The sequence below is a fragment of the Thermobia domestica genome, chromosome 9 (assembly GCF_964235325.1).
Source record: "Thermobia domestica chromosome 9, izTheDome1.hap1.1, whole genome shotgun sequence".
Classification (NCBI taxonomy): domain Eukaryota; kingdom Metazoa; phylum Arthropoda; class Insecta; order Zygentoma; family Lepismatidae; genus Thermobia; species Thermobia domestica.
The window spans coordinates 5531661-5558982 of NC_137462.1; the positions used below are offsets into that span (position 1 = coordinate 5531661).

General features: G+C 36.4%; 1 protein-coding gene across 1 annotated transcript in view; it reads left to right on the forward strand.

Annotated features, from left to right (window-relative positions):
• Nucleotides 1–6: 6 nt before the first annotated feature.
• The window catches only part of LOC145694359 (serine/threonine-protein kinase NLK-like), a 93949-nt gene continuing 66633 nt past the window's right edge, over nucleotides 7–27322 (forward strand). Inside the window, exons 1-2 of the mRNA XM_081770511.1 lie at nucleotides 7–120; nucleotides 6436–6491. Coding sequence (XP_081626637.1) covers nucleotides 94–120; nucleotides 6436–6491 — 83 coding nt within the window. The 5' untranslated portion in view covers nucleotides 7–93. The remainder of the gene's footprint in view (nucleotides 121–6435; nucleotides 6492–27322) is intronic.

Sequence of the window (27322 nt, forward strand, 5' to 3'; positions counted from 1 at the left end):
GATCCACGAGATGGGCGCCGAGTAGCCCTGAAGAAACTACCCAACGTCTTCCAGTCCCTTGTCTCGTCCAAACGTGTGTTCCGTGAACTTAAAATGCTCTGTTTCTTCAAACATGAAAACGTAAGTCTTGTTTCCATTATCAAATATCAATTTATTTGTTAACGAAGTTTCGATATAGGCAGTAAGGCAAAACTTAAATTCGAATAGTGTGTTTTAAAATTGCTGAAACAAGGTCGTTATTCTACTCAACCGTTTCATGTGTTTGTTGTCATATTTCATGACATTTACCAGTCTTTACTGAATTTTCGTATGAGCTTTCTCTGAGGCTTAGGAAATAATTATATTCTTTGGGTTATAATTAGTCATGAACGGAATAGTAAAAGCAATCCCTAATTGGAAGTGTGCCCCGTAAACAATGCACTGATAAAACAACTTTCAACTCAGTTTGGGGGAAGTGATTTAACATTTTTTTCCTACAGGCTTATTAATCAACCAGGTTGCTTTGGGTTTAAATCAGTCAAGAGTGTGAAAGTGAGTTACCAATATCCTAAAAATGTTCCAAATTCATTTCGGGGAACTATTCGAATTTTTATGGAACACAGTATATGTTTTGTTTGAGACTTACGTTGTGTCCGGTCAAAATTAGTCAAGAGATAAGGTCCCCATTTTTATAATAAGAATAAAGCACAAATTCCTGAAAAATTACTCACATTTCAATAATTTTAGCGTGCTGTTTCGTGTATGGTATCCCAATTGTAAGTGTTCAAATTAAGTTGGTAGTAAAGGGTGAATCCACCGCATAGTGAGAAAACAATTCCAAAAATGGTGCATGAGATGCTGAATAGAGTTGTCCACAAGATAAGATGAAGGTTGGTTTAAAGGGACAAGTTTTGCCGATAGATGGCACTCCAGTCTTAGTATCTCTCTCATGTATTTTTTTTTTTTTTTTACCTTTTACGAAAATTTACAATTTCTCTTATAAATTTCAACCTAGAGACTTCAAATTTTTCGAGAAAGAACTTCATAACCTATTAAAGGGAACAATCAGTGTCGATTTTTTATTTAGAATTTTCTTCATTGTTGAAATGGATACCCAAACCTTAAACAATGGAACTGTTTCAACAGTGAAGAAAATTCTAAATAAAAAAAATAGCACGGATTGTTCCCTTTAATAGGTTATGAAGTTCTTTCTCGAAAAATTTGAAGTCTTTAAGTTGAAATTTATAAGAGAAATTGTAAATTTTCGTAAAAGGTAAAAAAAATACATGGGAGAGATAGGAAGACTGTAGCAACATCTATCGGCAAATCTTGTCCCTTTACACTAACCTGAAGTAATTTTCGTGAATATATGAACAAGAACAGAGCTCTTACAATAGAATCAGTTACATCTTTCAAGATATAATTATTTCAACGTTTGTCCCATATAAAATCTAAGGGGATAAAAACCTTCAGCTCAATACTTTTTTTTTTTTTTTTTCTGTACTCAGCATCAGTAATACGTTAGTCGTTGTAGAATATTGACCTTAATGTGAGTATAGCTAAGGTCATTGTGAATAACATTGTAGACTCCTTGTTGACCTTCCGCCCGCATAGACGCTTCCTGTGTCGAGTTCTTCCGTCCAAGGCGTGTTGTGTGGTGCCTGGTGGTGGGTGGTTCAGAGACAGATGAATGTGATAGACTCTGTTTCGTGCTTCTTTGATTACTTGTACGAAAACTAATTGAAAACAGTCCTCGGATAAAAGTAACTTGCGATAATGAGATAACGATATAGGAGGAAAAAATTGCATTTCTAGGGAGACCAATGAATTTTCTTGTTGTCCGAGACTACTTCATTTACTTTAAAAAAAAAAAAAAAAAAAAAGTTAATGTAAGACATTGATAGTAGCAATAAAAAATGTAAATAGAAGCTGAAAGTATCACATGTTACTTTTGAGCCATGTTAGAAATAGTTTTTCATTTCATCGAGAGTTTCATTGCATTCGTTATGGCTTTTTTGACTGGAATCAGCGGGTCCTATCCTGAAAGACAATGGAAATAATCTTTTTAAAAAATAAATAGGTCCTGTACTGAAAGTGAAGAAGCCCTACCCCAGCGGAATAGAGTGGAAGAGCATAACATTGAACAGAGTGTAAGGGGCAGTAGCGACTGCCAGTATTCTCCATAAATAAAAGAAACCCTCATCAACGTCTAGGCTAAACTGATTTATTAAGGTAAATATAAAGGCTTTACTATCGTCAATAGATGGTACAACTTTTTCCCTAATGGATTTGATGGAGCGATAATATTCAAAAGTATCAAATTAAATTCGAGAGATCAGTATCGAAACTTTTTCCGAGAACAAATAGAATTGCTAATTAGAGAATAATCCATGCAGTTTTTTTAAAAATATATACCGGGTGTATCAGAAATCCGTGTCCAAAGGTCAACTTTGTTATGAGTGAAGATACGAAGAAATTAAAAGAGAGGAAGCATGTTGGAAATAAATAGTTTTCAATCTAAAATGATAGAATATTTTCAGTTGCACCAGCCGTTTGGACTCCACACTGCTAAGATATATTAAATTATAAAATAATTTTCCAGTCCAGCAGACTGTTTGAACGGAACCTTAGAACATGCAGAAATGACACGGGGGACATGGAGATTGTTATGTGAGGGAATCTAGAACACCTTGAATTTGGAGTGCCTTATGAGTATGGAGCCCATCGGAATAGCTGGTGCATTTTTTTTTTTTAATCCACCATTTTACGTTGAAAACCACCTATTTCCAGGAACTTTCCGGTCTTTTCCCCCCCATATCTACACTCATTGGTCTTTGGCGCCGAACTTTTGATTCACCCGGTATTTCGTTCCTTTTCTTAATTGAGAGAGTTTGAATGTTGGGTGCATGTTTTTGCAAGTAAAATTCAGTAGTTTTGAGCGAAGTTTGAATGGAGATTGTATTATCGTGAATATTGTTCCTCCATACAAACTACATTATGAAATTGGGAAAACGTGCAAACTTTTTACATTCACACTAAGTTAGAAACTTGGAGTTCGGAAATCTGTGAGATTCGTGGTGTAAGTAATCAGTAAGGACATATTTTTGAAATTCAATGTGAAATGAAATCTCCTCTAATGGTTGCAGTTATTATAGTGAGATGTTTCACTATAATAAGATTAGGCATAAAATTTGGTGTTTTGGACTTTTCATTTAAAATAACAGCATTTTTTGATATTTTACCTAGAGTGGAAGAAAAAGATAGCTGAGATGCTTATAGGAGACGTTCGAATTTCATGTTAGACTTCGAGTTCATACAAATTCTATATGTAAGACTTCGGGTTCATACAAATTCTATATGTAAGACAGGAGGAGGAACATAAACTACTGCCCGCAGTAACACGTGGGGGCATTTGCTAGTATGTCAATTTCATTTTCATTCATGTAATCGATGTCCCTTTGGTTAAATCGTAATGGGAACACAATGCGATTTTTCTCATTGCATACTCATTCAACTGGTGCCGAGGCCTTACGGCCAGAATACTTGCTGTTACTGAAAGTTTTGAGATTCAAAATGTTTTTGCTTTTGTAGTTCTGGAACCAGTCTAGAAAATAAAACAGTTTCTTGTTTCCATTTGTAACTTATACCGGTAGCGTTCTAATTATTAACATGCGTCATAAACTCTTAACAAGAAACCAGTGTTAGATCTAACTCCAAAAGTATTACAATTAACATCTATATAATTGCCGAGGATTTTTAATTTCAAAGTAACTATGGCATTAGTGGAGGATATTGTCCTAAGTTGGGTTGATAAATGTGACGTGTCTTTGTAGTTAACCGAAAACTTGATAAACTGTCTAATAATAAAAAGAAATGTTATTGTGCTTCATTGCAAGACAATGTCCTTCAACGTATTTAGCTTTGCTGTACCGTTAAATTTAATGAATGGACAGGCATCGCGAGGCCTTGTTTGTCTTTATAAAGCTGGTGCCATTCTTTTAACAGCTGCCTGTTCACACTTGTGTCGTACGTAGGATATTTTGATCAATATTCTTGCTCAGACACTTAAAATAGACAAGGAAAGAGTTTTGCATGCAAATCAAGTACAAACTTTTTTTTTTTTTTTTTTTTAGCAGCCTCAAAACACTTCATCGTTTCGTCTGTGAAGTCAAAAGGAGGTTGTGATGGAAGCGAATTCTGCATTAACGTTTAAGGAGAAAAAAAAAAAAAAAATCGAAGATGAAACATAGAAATCGATAGATCGTAGAGAGCTGAAAATAGGATATGAATGAATGTGGTTTTGGAGAAAAATGATTTCCTTTTGTAAATCCAAGAATTGATGCTAATGAAAGTAATATTGAAATAGCAAGCTTTTCATTCTGACAGAACACAGTATGCTTAATTGAGATATTAGCCTACGTGAAATTATCATTAATTCTTAAACTGTAGTTTTTGTTTCATAAAATAGGCTATAACATTGTCCGGTTTGCAGATGATAATGGCACTTGTTGCGGAATCTGAAGAGGAAATCAATAAGATGGTAGAAGACTTGAGGAAAGGACTCAGAAGAATATGGGAAAATGAAAATAAATGTTAGACAAAAGCCATGGTGATTGGAATGAAGCAGTCGGTGTCAAATATCAAAATAGGTGGGGCAGAAAATAGAGCAGGTGACTAGTTTTCAGTATCTGGGTAGTATTATAAGTGATAATATGAAGTGTGAACGTGAAATAAAAGCAAGGATAGAAATGGTGAAAGAATCCTTTAGGAGGAAGAAAATACTATTTTATGGGACGTTGTATAAAGAGTTTGGAAAAGACTCATAAAATGCTTCGTGTGGAGTATTGTACTGTTTGGGCCAGAAACATGGACATTACGCAAAAACGATGAAAAACTATTGGAAGCTTTCGAATTGTGTGTGTGGAGGAAAATGAAGACAATTGGGTCGAGCGGAAAACAAATGAGAGGGTGTAAAAAAAGATGGGGAGGAAAGAACAATTTTAGATATTATTAAAAAGAGGAAAAGAAACTGATTGGGATGTAGGCGAAGGAGGAACGGGACTTTTTAGAAGGTATAGTGGCAGGAAAGAGAGGGAGTGAGCGAAGTAGAATACAATTAATGGACGATATTAGCGGGAGACCGTGGAGCATGGAAGCTTCTCAGTTGCGGCAAGTGACCTGGCGATAATGGCAGAATACCTATGATGGTGATGATGATGATGATAACATTGTCTAAGGATAAGACCTATGTCAGTCGATAAATGGCAATGACGTGAACAAAATAAGATGCTTGACTACATTCTCATGCGTAGTTTTCGAGTATATCTAATTGTTATGGCGCTTCGTTGATAATTTTCATCTTCTGGGATTTATTTATTTATGTACTGTTAAGAGATTCTGTCTATTGTTGTCTTATAACTGTAACACATACACAGTCCTAACAATGACACAGACAGTATTTGTAAATGTATGATGGAAAGAATGGAACAGTGGCTTAAAAAAAAAAAAATCTGTGGGGGTAGTCATATTCAGAAGATGGATATTCTGTTAATGGTCAAAAACCACTTAATTCACTCAGTCTAACGCAAACGTACAGAAAATAGGTACAATTCTCGCGTCATCTTAAATTATATCTTCTAAATTCTCAGTTATTTGTATATTTCTTTTATGTAGTTCTTCGTATATGCTGTTATCTTATTGTATAGTGTCTTGTTTCATTATTATTAAATCTTAATGTGGTTATTGCCATTATTAGGACTTCGAGCCAAGAAGATATTCATAGATATTAGTCATAGTGGCGTAGTCGGAATGACTGGAACATCGTGTGCATCCAGGAAATGCAGGACGTGAGTGCTGCATGCAGTCGCGCGTTATCCTGTTCCATAGTGGCTAATACCTCAGCGATGTAGTGTTGGTTGGTCAAAGACGTGCCAAAGCGTAATTCTTAGTGCAGGAATTGATGTAGAAAGCAGGTATCGCCCAGAATGTTGGCACGGTACAGATAGATACGTTGCAGCCATCATTATCCTGCAGAAGGGAGTGTGCCATTTGACTTAGACGAACTATTTCTGTTAAAATTATTATTATTATTATTATTATTATTATTATTATTATTATTATTATTATTATTATTATTATTATTATTATTATTATTATTATTATTACAGGGTGGTCTAAAAGTAGGTATACAGTCCCGTACTGATCAACTCATTGCTTCTTATATCATTTCTTATTGTTATCCATCAGATAGACTGAGTTTCTTTATTTGTTCTTAATGTGTTTTTACTTATATATTAAGCTCGAAACAGCCGAAGCAAATAAACCTATAAGCTAGAGTGTTATATTGATCAATGCAGGGGTGTATACCTACTTTCGGGCCACCCTGTATTATTATTAATTATTATATTCACTGTAATGTGTATAGTGTTTTTAGTGTATTTTTTTTTTCTTTTCTAGGTGTTGTCAGCGTTGGACATCCTTCAACCCCCCCATCTGGACTTCTTCCAAGAAATGTATCCTTTATATAGCATATAGTGTGTCGTGAGTACTGAACGAAATTTTGCGCGTGTTGTTCATTTAAGATGTTTTATAGACAAAATGATACATAGTTACGTGTACATTTTCTGATACAAACGGAAAATTGTCTCTTACATTTTGACATTTCTTCATCGAGTATTTCTCATTTGTACATTACATGATCCAATTTCTGCGTTTTTACCAATAGCGGTTGCAGAGTTTTATCAAAAGGATGGGATTTAAACTCCCAAATTCATGTAGTTTGAGTATTTTTGTATATATACTTTAATATGTAAATGTTTATTTCTTTTAAATATCTTTTTCGAAAGTTGAATTGTTCAAAACCCCTTCAAACAATGGAGAAATCTGAGTGCCTAACAATTATCATATTACTTTATACATTGCGCAGCCATCTTTTTGGCCTATAAATAAAAACCAGCAATTGTGTCAAAATGAAATAGCGAAAATAATAAGCAAAATTATCGTATTTGTGTCATTAACTTACTAGAATCATGCATTAAATGTGTTAATTTACCTTTAAGGATTGTAACTGAAACACATCAAAATATGAGAAAGAAAGAAAATTACTAATCATAAAAATATTAGTATCATAAACCTAAAACTTAAATTTTAATGAATACAGTAATCAAAACTGCTTTGCGAAAACCTTGATAAAGCAGTCATTCCAGACACACACACACACACACACACACACACACAAAAATCAAGAGATTGCAATCTTGTCTAAGAATTTTATTAATGATCCAAAAATATATCAAAAGATTGCGATCTTGGCCAATAATTAGTTTTTGGATCAGGGGCCACAAAATTTCTTAACGGTCTAAATCAAGTTTTTGTATTTTCTACGGAGTAGGCACATCATACTGAGTTAGGTGATAGTTTGGGTTTGGCAACACTATATGTAGTTCTCCAAATATAAAGTGTACAAGAGAACTTTTGATTGAAATATATTGGATCTTTTGATCCAAAAATGGAAAATATGGTATTTAACACAACTGCCTGTCTGTACCTGTAAGGAGACCTGGACACATTATTATTCTTGTAACACTTTTGTAGATAGTCTGCCTGTTTTTTTTTTTTTTTTTTTTTTTTTTTTTTAAATATTATACTTTTTATTTTTTAACTATTGGTTAACATCTTGAAAATCTGTAACATCCATGGTTTATTTCGATCTCCACTATTACCTGTCTACAATAGTCAGTACCGTCATTTTCTACTGGATTCCTTTTTCTCGTTCCTTTCATTTTAGCGTTTTAAAAGAAAGAAAAAAATAAAATAAAAGTAGTGCCTCCGTAATCATTGAGTATGACAAACAAACATATTGAGTGAATCAAAAGTACCTGGCCATAAGCCGACTCCGATACAAGTATACTAAAAAAAGAAGTTGTTAAACAAATAGTTTTCATTCCAAAGTGCAGTTTTTTCTTATGCTACTAGTTGCTACTAGTCATTTGAGCACCCCAGTGATAAGGTGCTTTATGCTAAATCTGTATATAAAAATGAAAGTGGCTGTGTTCGTAACTTAATAACTCTTGAATCATCAGACCGATTTCGATCAAATTTTCAATATAGATCAGGTTCGGACCTGTGATGGTTTTTATCATTTTACTTTCACGGAAGAACTTAGGGGAGGGGAGGGCAAATATTTAAAAATGACCTATATTAATGTCGAATCCGTAGCTTTCGGGGTCGCTGAGTAAACAGTGACACTTCCGATGCCTTTTAAATCTAAATTCAGCCCCCATTAGTACTCTTAAGGGGGATAGTGACATGTAAAAATAATTGAAAATGACCACCAGTTTTTTGTGTCCTTTATGTCTAAAATGAAACGTATTCTCTCTCTGTGAAGAACTGGTATTCTGCTAGTAAATAATAATAATAATGATAATGATAAAGTTTACAGCTTAGCAGGGATCGAACAGAATGTAAGGAGAGACAAAAATGAACAAGTACGTTGCTATGTGAAGGAACCTGTTGTAGACTGCTGAACTGCAACGTTGCTTTTCATTTATCATAGAGGGATTTACCAGTGTGAGGACCAAACGGCTGGTGCGATGGCAAAAATCCCACAATTTTAGAATGAAAACCACATTCAAATAAAAATCCTGTTTCTATTTTTCCGTAACTACTCATAACAGAGCTGGTCTATATCCCCAGACTTGTGATACATGTTGTACGTGTTGGTTTAAAGAGAAACACATGTATCTATAAATAAATATTATTGCTAAATAAGCCTCGTGTGGACAGCCAATTTTATAGCCCTTCCAAGAGCTGATTGCTACTGGTGAGAATGTGTTTGGATATTCTGGTCTGGACTGCCTGTTGCTCTGAAAGTGTGGGAATTGGAGGTGCTTGAAAAGCAAGCAGTGCACCTTTCTGTTGTTATTGATTGAGGAAGAATTCTCGGAGAATGGACATCGTAAACAGCTTTTGTTGTGAAAAGCCTTAGACAAATAAAGAAAAGATTTGTGATTGACAGCGGAAAGAATCGCAGGGGTTTCTTCGTTCTGTGAGGCGGAAGAAACAGCGAGGTAGTTTTATTAGTTTCATACAATAGTTGATGCATTCTTCAGAACTATTCAAGAATTGGAAGAAGCAGTAAAATCGTGGTTTAGTTGAAATTTACTGCTACTGGAAGAGGCATTTAATTGGTCACTTGTCCTATGACCTTGAGTGTTTTTTTTTTTTTTTTTCCTTGTTCAGGATGTTATTGTGACAGTAAGCTGCTGTGCTATATGATGTATTGATTCTATTAGAATAATACTCAATCGTATTACCTGTATCAGTTAAACTAATGGTAATACTTCGAAGTCGACTCATTTGACATCGGCGTAGGTGAAGGATTAACATTCTCGCATTGCAATAAGGAAGTCCCAAGTTGATATTCTCTCATCTTTTTTGCAGCTGTTATTTCTGTTTCTGAGCCTTATTGTTGAAATAGTACTTTTTAATGTGACGTTCGGGAACTTGTATACTATGTATGCACTGAAGGAAAATGTATCTTTGTCCGTATTTCGACTTTTCCGCCTGTTTTAAGATAGTCGACGATGAACCTTGCTGTGAGAACGAGGTGTGTATCGCCTTGCATTTTAAAACCCCGGTCGTTTAACAATTAAAGGCGGATTCGGAAGAGAATGTTTTGTGTACTTCTAAAGTAATTGGTGTAAAAGCAAAAAAAGATGGTTAAGCGTTTGTAGTCAGCGATAGAAGTGGATCGAAAGAGAGAGAGAGGACAGCCAGCCATATATCAAGATCGGGTACCTTGAAGTGTGGCAGGTGCGCTCGGGTCGTTTCACTTATTCCCTTTTTTTCTATATGTCGTTCCTTTTTCTTTTTCGTTACCTGAGCAACAGGTTTTGTGCGAACCACCTTTTTCTTTTCATCGTTTTTTGTGTGGTGTGGGGTTTGTGTTCCTTTGTCTTGTTGATGTGTTGAAGCAGCCAGACAATTGTGGTTGCCGATGCCCGATGGCGTTTGGGACTTCTTGGCCTTGACATTGTTCTTTCTTCTTTGTGTGCTCCACAGCGTTGCCAACATATTCAAACGATAATTAATAGAATCCCTTGTATGGACGATAAACCTCATTGGAGATTATTTCTTCATTGGTAATGACAGCAGTAATTTATATGATCTGTCATATTACTTCATTGTGGTGTAACAACAGCAACTAGATTCTGCGATGCAAATCAAAACCAGGCATTCGCAGCTAAACAATAAACTACCATTATCGTGTTCATTACATACATTTTCAGTTTATTTATAACTTCCAGCGGTGAAATGTGTATGTACTATAATGAATCCTTAGATATAAAACGAGTTTTTTTTGTGTGTTTTTAAGTGTAGAAGTGCGTAACTCATAATTCTATATTTTTGGACTCGGTTGAGTGAGGAACACGTGCGAGCACTAGATAAGCTTATGGTAACGTAACAGATAATATAACGGAATGAAACTATTGATGCCGAACGTATGCCTACCACGGAATTCGCATTTAAATTCACAACGTAGGATGGAATTCTCAATCTTTCTTGAACTTGAGTCCGTTACTGGATTTCTATTGATAGGGAGAAACATTAAATAAGTCGTCTAGTTCCTAAACTGATTTTGTCCATTTACAGAAAATTCCAGAAAACTTAGAAACTAGAGTGAATCTGCATATTTTGTAGAACTTGGAATACTTCAGTGTTTTCATGTGAAAAATTTGAACATCCTCAGATATTTCCAGTTTTACAAAACGTATCGATTCTACACTTTTTCTCGGTTTTCTGGGATTGTCTGTAAATGGACAAGATCCGTTTTGGAAATGGGCAACTCAAATAAATCATTACATCAGAAGTCAAAAGCTGAAATATCCAAGCTGGAAGTCTTTGAAATGTGATGTTGGCGCAGAATGCTGCACATATCATGGACCGAAAGGAAAAGGAATGAAGATGTAAGGAAGCTAAAAAAAAAAAAAAAAAAAAAAAAAAAAAAAAAAAAAAAAAAAAAAAACTTGGTCATCTTATTCGGCACTCCGATTGGATCACCTTGTTGATAAAGGGAAAGGCAGAAGGAAAACCAGGAAGAGGAAGACCAAGGATAGAATATCTAGATCCAGTTACGAAGATAAGACCTTATCAAAGAATAAAACAGCTTTCCCAATTTCCATGTTACCCACCAACCTATGGTTGAGAAGAGAAAGACATCAGAAATCAACATGAAGGCGTTGCCACAGCTAGATAGAATCTAATAATAATAGTATTACTAAATAATAATAATAATAATAATAATAATAATAGTTCTAAAGGATTCTAAATTGGAGTATCGAAGTATCAAGTGATGAAAAATATCGAGACGAGAAGTGCTGTGAAACGTGCAATTCTCACAAGCAGTATACGACAATTAAGTTCCTATGTGTTCCATTTATTTTATTATTCTATATTAACTGAGTCCGACGTATAGCTATTGAGCCCTTTTACACTGAAAACCATGAACAGTGCACCGTTGGAAGACGATAACCAAAGGCTTTTAAAGATGCCAGCCCAGCCTTTGTGTAATAAGATTGATGAAAAAAAAAAATAAAAAATGGTTGTCCTGAACGTTCAAACCCAGGAGCTGCTGACTGTGGAGTAAGAATTCTAACCACTCATCTAATTCTGTCAAATATCGCTGTTTCCTATTGTCCTTAACATTCTCTTTTTGCCCTGTTCCTTGTAAAAGCAGTCTCTGATTTTTATTAGGTTTAATTAATAATCGTTCTTATTTGATTGAACTGTCTTGGTACTGTATAAATTATACATTTAAAAAATATATAAAAAAAGTGTAGTTGTAGCTGGTCTTTTTTTTTTTTTTTTTTTTCAATCATTAAAATTTCAGTGACGGAACTGTGGGTCATAAGTTAGTAAATTTAGAGAGCGAGTTCGCCTCGGAGAAACACGAAAGTTAATCTGCGATAATAAGTATTCAGAATCAACTTTACCATTGATAATCTTATATAAATAAAGTAAATCAGCTGCGCGACATAGTTTGTCTGGGGTACATAAGTTCATTAAAGACATTAGTACCTCTCTCGAGTGATCACATAAGAGTAATTCTAAATCTAACTATGGCAAAAAAAAAAAAAAAAAAAAGTAGTAGTAGTTTATAGTCCGCGTCACCCGAATTGGCGTGTGGCATCAGCCAATAAGCTCGCAATGCGCTGTTACTAAACCTTCAGGGAGAATCAAATTATTCATAATTGTCGACAAATACGAACAAAATCAATTACGAATGATCAGATTCCTCTGAAAATTTAGTAATAGCGGACTGCGAGCTTACTGGCTGATGCCACACGCCAATTCGGGTGACGCGGACTATAAAACCGAGTCAATGCGAGATAGATTAGTAGATACTGTCTGTCATATTCGATACAGGTGAACAATATCCAATAATCAGGGAGATGAACGTTTTATAAAACATCGTAAGGATTAACTTCCTGGAAGAAATCAGTCTCGTAATCGGAGATATTACTGTGTGGTTCGACCGAAGTCTCTAATGATAAATAGTTTATTTCTAAAAAATCTTCTTGTTGAAGGGTTTTATACGTTCCTGTAAAACATCAATATGAAACGGAGGCTACCTTTTGTTTGTGAGTTGGCAACCGTCTGTGTGAGGTGCTTCACCGTCATCGTCGGCGACTGGAAACTTAAAAGCCGGCGACCGAATCAACAGCTGGCTGGGCTAGGCTAGGCTGAGTTCTGTTCGCTTTCGTTCTTTCTTTCTTTTGTAGCTTTTTTTTTCAACGCCATGTAAATAAAAAAAAAAAAAAACTAAAAAACTTTTTTTCGTTCGGAGCAGTGAATTTATTGAAAGTGGAAAGTTTAATCGTGAGATAGAGCGAAGAAAACCTAAACAGACAAAAACACACAGCCAAGACAAAGAAGGAGTTCCCCCCCCCCTCTTTTTCTCATGCACACGGATTCACTGCGCCTTTACATAATGATTAAATGCAATTAAGAGAACGATTAGGGTTCTCAGTTATTTTTCCGTTTCGAAATGTACGAATCTTTTTCATCTAATCTTCACCAGATTTTGTATTATTAGTTTCGTCCTCCGCTTTTCACTGGTAAATAATATTGAAAATGATTTAAGTTAAATATACATATGACTTACTGAACCCTTTTACGGTTCCCGCTTTTTCAGGTAAATTTTAGACTTTAAGTCAAGCAGGTGCTGCTTCATTGCTATTTATCGCAGGATCATTGTTTATACCTCGTTTTTTCACAATAGAAACCTTTATAACGGTGCCACTCGCATGCCCATATCATACACCAGAAACGGGAAATTAGGGAAGATCCGGGAAATTTTCCGAAAAAATTCCTTTTTCAAACCATTGGGCCTCTCGGGCCCGAATCGGAGTTGATGTACAGATCTCAGGGGGGAAAAATGATGAATAGTTAGAGATGTACACAATTCGTATGCAAAATTTCAGCATATCTTGCAAGCCAAGGACGGGAAAAAATTTGAAAATTAACTCAAAAAATGTGAAATCGCCACCAAGTTTACTATCTGGTTCCAAAACGCTTTGGGGTGTTCTTTGGTCCGTGTCTGACTTGACCAATAATAATAATAATAATAAAAAGCCTTAAATGACCTAAATAAGCTGTTAAAGAAACACTGCATAATGGTACGAAGGCGTTCCATAGATCATAAAAAGGTAATATTCTGAGTTTGAATCCCGTGGCCCAAATTTCCTTCAGTGTCATGAAACAAATACTAAAATGGCAACTTCTTTTCAGACTTTATTTATTTATTTTTTGTTTTTTCCTGTTATTACTTTATGGCTTGGAAACTTTTAAAATACACGCCAAGAAGTATTCGTGTAATTTCTGAATTCGTGTATCGTGTCAGCATAATCATATTTATTTATATTAACTTTAGAAAATAATACAATTCACTTTCTCCAATGCTTCTCACAATTACCTATTAGATATGGCTTCAAGAATTACTTTGTAACAACAGCCATAATAACAAGGATGTTATAAAATAGAGGATCTGCCTATACAACAAAATCTTGAAGCCATACGTCATAGTTTCACCACTTAGTCATCTTCTCAGTCCAATAAGATAGCAATGTTTTGAGCTAACATTCATGGCGGAAACGAGGGTATCTAATCAGATGTGCCGATGCTCGGTTGTTTTTTGGCTTCACTGAGTTAGTAGGATGAATATACATACGAGCAGATTCTGTGTTTTATAACATCCTTGCGTAATAACAATACGTAGTCATGTGTTTATAATACATTCGATTCCATACACAAACATGTCTCGATCCAGTGACATGAGCAAGCTTAATCTAGTGGTTAGCGTTCTTTTTTACAATCAGGTCACGGGCTCGAATCGGGTAGCCTGCTATCTTCACTGCTGTTTTCCAGGGTTTTCCCCAAGTTTCACTGGGCGAATCTCGGGATGGTACCTTTAAAATATAGTCGCTGCACCATTTCCTTTCGTATTGTTGTAGATGCTTAATGTCAGTTTGCCTCACAGGCTGTAACTATAAAATTGTTAAATAAATAATTGATGGACTAAGATTATATTATTTATACAAAATCAGATATTGACTGTTTGTGATGTCATTGATTTGAAGGAAATGTAAAATACCGCAGCTAATTTAATGGTTTTAAGAAAAGTGGATAAACAAAAGCCAGTGAATGGCTTCTACGCTAGCCATTTTTTTCTTTTTAAATTTCTACGTCTCTAAGTTTCTGTTTTACTAAATACTAGGAAAACAATTCTAAAGTAATCGTAAAAATATCTCTTGCATTTCTTTTTAAAGCGTGAAAAATGGAAGTAAATACGAGTGTTTGTTGTAAGTAAGGGCTTTAGTAAATCATATTGTGGTGTATCCGTGGACTCATAGTGGTTGTATTTAGCCTCTGTGTCTGCAAGGGGGAAACACATCGAGAAGGTCCATCACAACCGTTCGAGAGATCATCCAGCAGCGCATGTGTTTTCTCTCTTCTGGACCAGCTTCACATCTGGCTTCTGACTCACACACACATGGGGAGGACTCCCAGCGTTTCTATCCGCATCGCTTTCATCTTTGTTCTTTATCACTCCAGCTCGTCGCCGATCTTCTCCAGTGAAAAGGGTGGTGGATGAGGGACGCCATGCAAACAATGGTAAAAGATAAGAGTCTGTTTCCTCTTCGAAAGTTTACTATTGGTTACAGACCTGATCGCACGAATTAACAATTTAATTTGCATATATGGTTCATACAGCGTATCCCTGAATAGTACGATCGTCTCTTTTAATTTGAGCAGTATATATGTATATATTTTTTTCCTTTTATATTTGTAAGAGTCCGGGGTTCCATTCTTGGTATTCACCTTCCTGTCTCGCTGTTCTATCAAACCACAAACATTTAAAGAAGTAGCTAGAAATAAAAACGAGACGGGATTCTTTCGTCATCTTGGCAGTGAACGGAAATCAAGTCAGGGCAACTATTGAACTCATTGGCCCTACATTTGTCAATCAGCTGTGACTACAGAGCCAGAGTACCAACGATATAGTGCACTTTTCAGTTGGGTGATATGCGGTCAGCATATAGACTCCTGGTGTCATTGTGTCGTTTGAGACTTTTTAATTCACGTAACATTAGTTCCGCTATTACTTCACGGTACTGTATTGGCTGCGACGATTCGTAAAGCCTGGGCTATACACACATCATAGAAATGCTTTCCGTCACTTGTGATACATCGGAAGAATTCGGTACGATTCGTGGAGCTTCCTTCCGAACGCACACTTGAGAAAATGTGAAACAGAAGAAGTGCACCAAAAATGTTGCCAAACTTAGACGACAAAAAATAGTGCTTAAAGAACTATAACACGAACACTAATAATTATTCAAATTAAAATACAAAATAACGTCCATAACAATGACAACAAAGCGAAACTTAACGGCAGTCCTACAACGTTGTACCCTCAGATGATGTTCTCCGTATAGCGCTAGAGACGACACGGGCAAAAATTTCATGGGTAGGGGTTGACTGGGACACACCCTAGCGTTTTATTGGGAAGTGAAATTGATAAATGTAGGTCAAGCTTCATGACTCCTCGCGATCACTATTAATAACCGTTTCCATACCTTTTCTTATAGACCAAAAATTTGAGTCCGTAGATTATGACATTAAATTGTTAGACACTCTTAAGTTCTACATTATACGACAGGTGTTGGAAATATATTTTTTTGCAGGCCTGATCATCATCTTGAAGGTATTCATTAAAATTCAGAGAAGTGAGGGCGGCTTATAGAAGAGCTTAAATCTGTGAAGTGTCTGAGCTTTCGTTTTAAAAGTGAGAGACGCTTTGAAACCCAGCCAAATAAATACACGTGTACGTAAAATCAATAATAAAAGGATTTTTTTTTTCAGTGATATATTGTGAAACTACATGGCAGAATATTGTGTAATGTATGAATGAAATAACTGAAGTGTTAATCACTTTGGGAGCATTTAAAAAGTGGTTTGATTGCATAAAGGGTTTGTTGAGGCCCATCTTGGAGTAGAGCAATCTTCATTGAACTACTTAATTCTTTGACTCTGTTGTTACGTTGGCGCTTCTTACCAAAGCTCTCAGCATTATTATGTTGTTCACTGGAATATAAGAGTGATTATTGTTTAACTTCTCACTGATCGAAAGAAAACTTTGTTTTCCATGCATGTCGTGTGGAAACCTCGAAGGAGACAATAGCCCCTCTTCCCTTTCACCGTTGGAAGCTCTCCCGTAATTAAAGCCCCGGCAAGGTGTTAACAATTCCAAGGATACATTTATGGTTGCTTGGTTATGTAATTTTGTGTAATGAGTCCAACTAACTACTTACTAATTATCTGTTCCACAATTTTTCATTCATTTAGTCTTTGCAAGTTGCAGTTGCTAATTACTGTCATTAATTCATATATGAAGGTGTAGGGATATTCATGTCAATACAATGAAGAAACAATACTCTAGATCAAATAGAAGATTTGTTCTGCAGTTAGTAATTTTATTTCTTTTCAGCTCACATTCTGTCCAAGTTACATCTGAGAAGATATGGAGACTTTTTTTATTTAACTTCCCACGGTTATGCCATCTAGGCTAAAGAAAATGGTGATGATGAGAAATGAAGGAAATTGTGGAATGAAGAAAGTAGGAGGAAACGGGAGAACCCCGAGAAAACCCATGTGCACGATGTTTGTCCACCACAAAGTTCACTTGGCGCAAGCTGGGAAGGACACCATGCACCAAAGGTTAACGGTCTACCACTGAGCCACCGCAGCTCTATATGGAGAATGTATCTCTGATAATCTTTATTGGGAGTTTCCCGTATCAAGTGTATTTAAAATGGCTAGTGTTGTTGTTTCGCAGTCGGTGAGTCCCTTGTTCCCATCCTGTGACCAGTCATTCTGACTCAAGCATTTCCAAAAATTATTCAGTCTCGCCATGTGAATAATGAGACAGTACCTTTTAAATATATCCCCGGCCTATGTAGTGTAGATTGGTCTCGCATGCCATATCTGGAATTTGTTAATTGAAATATTCTTGCAGAATATTATGGTTGTTCGAATGAATGATCTGTCGACGTAGGTGTTAGGGAATTTTCACACAGAAACCATTATGTTAGGTAGTAGAATATAATACGTAAGAATACAATTTTTGGTCCGTGATTCGTCATCATAGTGTGCACTTGATTATGTAAGTCGCAAAGAAAATTCAATTTCTCTCGCTGTACGGGAAAGAAAAACGGATCCAAATTAGCTTATTTGTTCCACGGTTACTAATACAAGAAGTACAGGGTGTTCCGTAAGTATCCTGTATTTCATTTTTTTCTGACACGTGACGGGAATATCTCTGTAGTCTTCAGCGTAGCACAGGTTTCTACAGCACTTCAATCCATTTGATACAACTTCCTGAAGGACAACTTTGTCCTTCCTGACGGTTGCTTTCCTCTTTTTTTCCTTCCTACACGTGATCGTAACAATCAGGCAAGAAGAACTGTTTCTGTGGCAACAGCACATTCGGCCAATTATAGAGACCCGTTTCTCTCGCTCTGCAATGATAAATATTCCACCCTTTCCGCACGTTGCCAATTTGAATACAAACAAATATACGTTATTTTAGTCGAATGTCAACTTGAGTAGTGGATCTGCTGGTTATTGAGAGCATTCTTTTTAATTCTCTTCTGTGTCATTTAATTTTATAAAATTGAGGTGTACTTGCAGTGATAAATTTCGTGTTTCAATAACCGACGCAAAACTGGCAACATGGTATTGAACACCACGTGCGTACAGCGAGCTATCGGCAAAGATAAGTAGAATCAACTGCAGTGTAGGTAGGTGGTCGTCGATGGGTCCGCGCAGGCCAAATTAGATACCATCTGCCTTTCATTCTTAGAGGCACTTATTAACTGGATATATGTATAAACTATATTATTGCGAATGAGGTAATTCTATTTTTTGAAACACCCTATAGTATGGGATAGGTATGAACTTTTGCTGGTAACTGTATAATAATGCAATGAAAGTTTTTTTAAATCATCCATTGCATGGAACGAAGAATTTTTTGTTTATCTTTGTTTGCAATCAAAAACATTAACTTATAGGTTGGTCTGTAACCATGTATTTTTTCTTTTTGACTTGCTGTTCAATATATTGTAACGTCAATGGATGTGTGTACATATGTGGTAGAACGTGTGAAGGAAATAAGCCCGTTGTTTAGTATTAATTTGAGCTTCCACCCTTTTCCGCTGTAACTCTTCATTTGAGAACGTCTTGGAAGTAGCAAGAGACGCCGATCGACCGGTCTCCATGGGAACAGTGACTCCCCCTTTATTGCTCGCAGCCAACGCCCCAGTATTACTGGAAACCCTCTGCCACTTCTCTGTAATTACAGCGCACGTACTTCCCTACAAGCTACGATGCATCCCTTTTGCTTTGTCTTGGTGGCGTAGTGATGAGTCTTTTTTTTTTTTTCCTTCTTTCTTGATTGCGTGTAATTTACTCATTGATAGAGAGTTTTGAAAGAGCCAACTGGACTGTCTGGATGCGATACGCTTGCATTCGTCTTTATTTTGTGGAAGACTTCTTGTGTACAGCGTTGTGATATTACATTATACCCTGTTATTTAAACTTCTCATTTACTCGTATTGTGCACTCCGGAGTTTCTAATTAGGAGATGTGATTGATTTTAGTATACGCGAATACCATGAGATTTTGAGACGCAGAGTTACTGTTTAACGAGTTATCCCACCCAAGCCTAATTTCAAAAAGTCATTACTATAGAGGAACTTTAATGTGTAGATTTATTTTGCATTCACTTATCGGGGAGTACGGTGGCTCAGTGGTTGAGCGCTTACCTCTGGGACCCGGGGTCCCTGATTCGATTCCTGGCCAAATGAGTTTGTGGTGCATGACATCGTACTCGTGGGTTTCCTTGGGGTACTCCTGTTTTCTCCCACTTGCTCATTCCACCAATATTTTCATCATCATTCGCTTGCTTTAATCGTCTCCTTTAGCTAAACAGACATAATCGTGGCTCCTTAAACTCACATTTCATTTTATATTATTTCATTTCATTTATCGGTGTCCTTTTATGTTCAGAAATTCTTATTTTTTTTTTTTTCAAAATTAAAGTGAATTATTAATGATATTTTATGTTAGTATGAAAGGCATTAGTTTCTCAAAATTACCGTACCTTCCGTGTAGGAAATATATAACCTGTATCACCGATGGACGATACTTCTTTTTTTTACTCATCCTGAGACATCTGACGTTTAGCAAAAGCCAGTTTACTTAGCTTGATGTCTATTGAATAAATATACTTAAAATATTTTAAGATTTCAGTTCATAAGTGGATGTGTACCAACATCTGCAATGATTTCTTCTCGAAACTAAATAACCCGAGGTACGCGGTGTACGTATATTTTTTCAGAAACGGATAGGGGAGAGGAGAAAAGGATGCTTTCAACCAGCATCTTTCGTAGAAAAGACAATTGGGTTGGACACATCTTGAAGAAATTGTCTTCTTCATACCGCCATAGAAAGAAAGATGGAAGGGAAGCGAGGAATAGGAAGAACAACACAGGTGATCGATGATTTGAAAAATAGAAGAAAATATTGATAGTTAAAAGATGAAGCTGAAGATCCAGAAACGTGGAAGAAACATTTCTAGGCCAAAACCTTAAAAACTCACTAGTCCTAGGACCTGCTAATAGGCATAGTTCTTAATAATAAAACGCGGTATAGTGTGTACCGCAGTCCAATAGGAATATAGTCAAAGTAGAGTTAGAATTTGAAAAATGAAAGAGGTAAGGAAAAACATAGTGGGGGGCCGCGGTGGCTCAGTGGTAGAGCGTTCACCTCTGTTGCTTGGGGTCCCGGGTTCGATTCCAGCCCCCGCCAAGTGAACTTTGTGGTGGACAAACACCGTGTGCGTGGGTTTTCTCGGGGTTCTCCCGTTTCCTCCCACTTTCTTCATTACACCATTTCATTCATTACTCATCATCACCGTCTCCTTTAGCCTAACCGGCATAACCGTGGGACGTAAAACTCAAAGATTTCATTTTTCGGACAACCCATGGCCCCGCGTAGCGTAGTCGCTAATGCTCTCGCCTTCGATGCGAGCGGTTGCGGGTTCGATTCCCGGCCCTGGCTCTCGGTCAAGTAAGAGCTTTTTCAAGCCAGCCGTCCTGAATGAAGTTTTCCTGGGTTTTTGTCATTCACACCAGGGGAATGTCGGGATTGTAGCTAACTTATAGATCCCAAGACGCTTCCTTCCTTCCCTTTCACCGGATGGTGTGCTCGCCGAGGGACGTCATCCCTCATATGTGACGAGCTAAATATCCATAAATGCCGAGAGCCCAGAAATCTAAAATTCTAAATCCGAATCCGGGAACTCTCACCAACGCTACATAAAAAAGAAAAGTCCGCGTGAGTATATGTTGGGAGTTTGTAAATAATTAAATATGTAAGTTTTACGTTTCATGGTTATGCCGGCTAAGCTAAAAGAGACGGTGATGATGAGAAATGAATGGAATGGAACGAATAAACGGGAGAACTTCGAGAAAAGCCACGGGCACTGTTGCTCATCACAAACTTACATAACCTAGGATCGAATCAGGGACCCCATGCACCAGAGGTGAACGCTGTGCCACTGAGCCACCGCGGCCCTTTGTAAATCATTAAATCCAAATGCAGTACTTTAAGGGAGAAAACGCGTGTGCTTTGCACTGATTTGTTGAGGATAATATAAAGGTAGCTTTCTTTTAATTTCATACTGGTAATGATTATACGAATGCTGGTGTAAAAGGAAAACAATTGTGTTGCTCACTTCCTGCTTCTTTTTCAGTTTTTAGGGAAAATGTATCTGACACGAGAAAAGGATTTCCAAAGAAAATATATGAAAGTAGTTTCTTTTGTTTCTGCTGTTTAGTTTTGGATGGCATGTACGCGCATTGTGTCTTCCTTTCACCTTCAAACTGGAAAACAGAATAGAAGTTCACAGGAAATTCCATCAGATGAATCATTTTTTTTTTCTTTTTGTCTCTATTGAGGATTCATTCATCATCAATTTCCATGTTGTACGTGAGTCACGGATGGCAGACGACGTGTGAGGTCTCTCATGTGGTCACTGCACGGGAACAAAGGAAAACTGTCCAATGTTCACGTCTCGAAGGGGAATATCAACCAATTGATAACAGGTGTTTGCACATTTCGTTCATGATTAAACAGTGCTTGCTTACATAAATATTCAGGATAATTATCTTAAACGCGAGTGGGTTTGTGGTTAGTTCAAGAGGATATAGTTGGGTTTATGATGTATCTGGAAATTGTGTAAAATCGGTTCAGGATAATGGTTAGCGTTCTTGCTTCGCAGTAACATTTTCAAGTTGAAAAGCTACACTAGATCATGATGACTTAAGCTTTCCAGTAACTCCCTCCCCGGCACACACACACTTTAACCAGGCGAATAGTGGAATGGCTCATTTTTTAAATATTAATGTTCCATTGCTAATTGCTTCATTCTAAAATGACTTGATCCTCCCTCACTTTAACCAGGCGAATAATGGAATGGTACAATTTTTAAATATTAATGTTCCATTGTTAATTGTTTCATTCTAAAATGACTTAATCCCTGTAGCTAGAATGTAAATTGGAAAATTTATTCCAAGAAAAAGAAAAAAAAAACAATAAATAAATACCAATAAGGGAATACCAATTGTATTCAGAATAGCACTGAGAAAATTGGGAACTTTGTTTGATGGACATGAGACGAAGTAGTCAGCGGTCATTATTGGTCGAACGAAATTTGATAAGAGGACACTGTCTACTGAACTTCGCCTTCACTAGGTTTGTACACTCAATTGTTCATTATTTCTTAGTGTTCTATCTTAGTGGAAGAGATGAAAAAAACAGCTGCTTCGCCGCTACTCCCACCTAGCGGAAATTGAGAGCGTTTTTTTGTCTTTTTAAAGGAGGAGCACTGAAATCGGATGAAGCACTCATATAAGCAGGGAGGCCTCGTTTTCTTGTGGTTGCTAAGCAACGGAAGATTTCACGCGACGCCGAACAAAGGCTCATTCCTGAGTATCGGTTGCTAGGCGACGCAGCTTTCGTAGTATTGTACGAAACAGATGTTTTAAAAAGGAGAGGAGAACGCGTGTACAAGCTTTTGTGGCGATCACCTAGTTGTTGTATTACACTTATATTACACACAGTGGTCCCAAAATTTTACTATGAAGAAGAATGGCGCATTGCGCTCAGATGATGATTAAAAAAAAAAAAAAAAAAAAATGCAAATACTAAATCCTTCCGTTTTGTACCAAATGCGAGGAAGGTTTGGATATTGTATAATTTTAATTGAACAAATATGTTTAGTGCTCAACATTCTTGCGTTAATAAGAAGAGTTTCGAGTTCGGTTCCGTTGACCAACTATCCTCACTTTTTTTCCTTAGTTCCACAAAATGAATGCCAAGATGTATATCATATGTATCTCTACGTCATAGTAGACTTATTTCCACTTTATTTTCTATTTTATTATTATTATTATCCCTAGCAATTTATCCCTAGCAAATCCGTCAAGATTGCGTTTAAATTTATGGAATATTATGTGTAAACTAGATTGAAAATAAAACATATCGTTCTGTCCTTTTTATAAAAAAGAGAGAAGGGACAATAAAGGCTAAAGGCTAAAAGAAATAAGAAAAAGGGAAATTCTATGAATCTAGCAAAAAAGATGCAACATTCACTAAAAGGGTACAACAAAGTGTGTTCATTTCAGTTCGTTTTATGCCCAGAAATACATATTTTGAACTTTGGTTGTTATAACAACTACCTTTTCAGAAAAGGTGGCGCACCTTAAAATCCGCTCTCTAGTTATTATTATTATTATTATTATTATTATTATTATTATTATTATTATTATTATTATTATTATTATTATTATTATTATTATTATTAATAATAATAATAATAATAATAATAATAATAATAATAATAATAATTCAAATATAAATTGATGTGTAGGCAATGTATTAAAGTTGGTTAAAAATAAATACGTAACAAGAGAGACTAATAAACACTTAACTTTTAACTGTTGAAAGGTACTCCGTACTTGCTACAGTGAAACCTCTCAATAACGAATACCAATGGGACGTAGTTATTTGCTTGTAACTGAGAGGTTTTACAAGCTTAGACTACCCATAGCTCATATAGTAATTGTATGCAGTGCACAATAAATACGCTAATTTTAAATGTAAATATAGACTACTACCGAAATGCGACTCTGTTCGCATTACTGGGGGAAACAAAAATATCGCCGGGAGGGGGTTATATGGGCGTGTACTACCAAGTATAACTTATTTTCTTTGACAATATCTCTATAAAAAAACTGTTCATTCCATTACTTATTGTATTTAAAGCAAAGATAACAGTATAACATCCAACTCAGAATATAGACAGAACTAACAAATCATGACGGTTTATGGCCTAATGGGAAAAATTCAGCAATAATTGTTTGTCTATACTCCTGCAAATACTAGTTTCTGGTCAGCATTTGCTTGTAACACCTGGATCAGGTGAAGGGATCAATTAAAGATTTATTTTCAAACTGCAGAAAATGTTTTCTGAGCTAAATACACATGAGGCGTGTTCTTTTAAAGGAAGTATCGTTTTGAAATAAATAAATATTTTTCGTAATAATAAAATTGTTACGTGAAAGCCTATACCATAGTTTCCATCAATATTAAGGTACTTATCGTATCATGCAACAGGCTTTTGAATACCATCCTCATGGAAGTTTGCCATCTGATTTGACAACCACTGCAACACGGCCGTTTTGACTTTATCGTAGACATAGCGCTGACCACCCAGGTGGTTCTTCAAATGCAGGAGAACGTGTGATAGTAATTTATCATATAACGACGAAATCCTCAAATGTTTATTCTCTTTCACGTTTTCGTCAACTTTCTGCACCAAGTCTTCAGTGATGACAGAAGGACACCCACTTCGTTCATCATGAACATTCGTGCGGCCATATTTAAAGGCTCTAACCCATTTCCATACTATTCCATCACTCATAAATGTTTTCTCCATACACTTCACTAATCTGGCGATGAATTTCAATCGCTAGAAAACGAATCACAGCGCGTATTTCACAGTTGGTGGGATTCTCAATCAATTGGAGGCGTTGTAACTACTCAGAAACAAATGTAAACAGTCGAATGCTTCCGTAATTGCGTCTGTGGCTTGCCAATAGACGTAAGTACTCAGAGTGCATGCGCGGGATACCGAACGGTACTTACTTAAAAACGAATTTCAAAACGGTACTTAAAAAACACGCCTCGTATGAACTGAGGATAACTCCTGTTATGAAGAGGTTTTCAAAACATTGGGAATCAAAGAAGACTCCATATCTCTATCTGGAGATATCCGTAAAAGGGAGTTCTCTCCCATAACAATATACTTGTTTTTGCCGGAAGAAAGCAAGTTTGCCCTCATTATGGAGCTGTCCGCTGTTGAGATGTTAATTAAGAGATGTTTCACTGTATTTGTGTTGCAGTGTTGTTGAATTTTGCTGATCGGAGGAGTCACTTGTAATCGGTGTAAAGTTGGACGTGGTAGTTTTGAGCCATCTTTATTTACAAAGGTTCAAGTACTGTTCATTACTCATATCCCATCCATCAATCATTACAATTCGGTGGGATCTCGAGCAGTCTTTTCCCTTACGCGGCTGCAACCCACATTAAAATTGAGTGTATTGGGTTGTATAACTCCAAGGCGTTTAAAGAATATTTTACTCTGCTTTTACATACATACGTAATCTACGGTGTTACTAAGGCATTACTAAAATTAGTGTGTTTTCCTATTCGATAATCGATTTGTTATATTAAAGTAATGAGTTATGATTGATCTTTTTTAGGGCATTGAAATCTTCATGAGAACTTAATATTCAAGATTGATATGTGTTTCTCGGTTTTCATAATGATTCTTATTTTTAGCGTTCTGAGCACATTACATTTTTCGCATGAAATTTTGTATGTATGGAGCAGAAACTCAGTACACACAACTCGCATATAGCTATTTCGAAAGTAATAGTTTTAATTCCGAACTTGTTGACGTGTTGACGCACACTGTGGGCTATGGTAAATTAGTTTACGTATCTGTTTCGGCAAAATGCTTGTTGGAATGTTTCAGGAGCTACAGCAGCGAAAAAGAATGCAGTACAAATGACGCAGGCGGGCGTCGAGGTGCGGAACTCGTCGACTGATTACAAACAACCTTGAAATATCTTCCTCTGTTTCTGCTGGCTGAACCCAATGTCTGATGGGCCTTGGGCACAAGTCCCTGTGGGTCAAGTCCAGCTCGACACCTGTTCCCCCGCAGCGTCGCAAGAGCAGCTGTCTTCTGGTTGCCACATTTCTTTCTCCCGCCACAGGAAGGGAAGGAGCCGAGAAAAACGAACAAAGTAATCTTCTCTACTGAGCATCTTGTGGAGCATGTCACAAGTGACATGAATCAAACCTTCTGATCAACAATACAAATGAAATAAAAGAGCGTTGGAAGACAGGGATAACACAAATTCCCAACTGTCACAAAAACATACAGAAAGAATCAGTGGAACTCGAGGCACCTGTATCTTTATTTGTGTGATTAAATGGTCTCGAAATGTGCAACAATGGAAGTAATATACTGGTTGTTTACGTAGACTTTTTCTTTCCGTCTACTTCTTTTCAGAGGGAAGGGATATTGCACAGATCGTCAACAATTAGTTTAATTGTGGGAGAGCTGCACAGAATATCCAGGTTGTCCCGCGTTCAATTAATGTATTTAGGGGTTCGCATCCCACATAGGCCTATGACCTTATTGATAAAAAAAGGAACTTTAAACATACGACAGAATGAACATTCGCAATTCTTGCATGTCTCTCGCTAAATGTAAAGACGTGTGCATATATAATGTTCTAAAAGACAAGCACGAAGTACCTTTAAATTATGTAACTTCTCATAAGATTAAAAAGGCAGACGTAATATTGCCGCCCCTTTTCAATGTAACTGTTCATACATTGTAAATGAGTGTTAAGTCTAATTTGTTTCGTTGGCGAGTATTTCCCCAGTAAGATGGAACAGATGTTCTTATTCATTGTGTACATTTCTTGCATTAGCAATACTTCATGGAAATTTCATACTATAACGTAGATTCAAATTTTACCGTGTCAATTGGCTTCTCAATTATTTTCTGTAATTTTTTTCGGCTATGACCACTACAATTGTTCCGTCGAAAATCACAGAAAATATAGTAGTATATATATATAACCATGAAACATTTCGTGGTTTGCAGTCGTCACGAATTCGGAAGCCAGTCATCCTGATTGAAGATTTTCTCAGTGTTTTCTTTCAGTTCTACCAAGTGAATATCGGTGTGGCACCTTTAAATGTAGTAGATGGCAGTTTTCCTTCCACTTCCTTTTCATACAATTGTTAATAATTTCAATGTAAATTAGCCACTCAAGGTTGTATAGGGAGATTTAAAGAAACAACTAAATAATTTATAAGGGCAAAGAAACTTGAGAGGGTCATGCAGCTGGTTAAAGTGGTCTCTGATAATGGGTTATTGCCTCGGTATTTTTTGTTTCTGCTTGTCAGGACTGAATAAGTTTTCATGTTATTAGATAATCTCTTCACCGAAAAAAAAAATGTATAGTGTAAACGTGTAAACTAATTTTATGTAACTTCAAAGAACTATATTCATTTCAAAAGTATGTGCCCTATGATACAAATAGGTTTCTCCAACTTTTGTGTATTGAGACCCAAATGG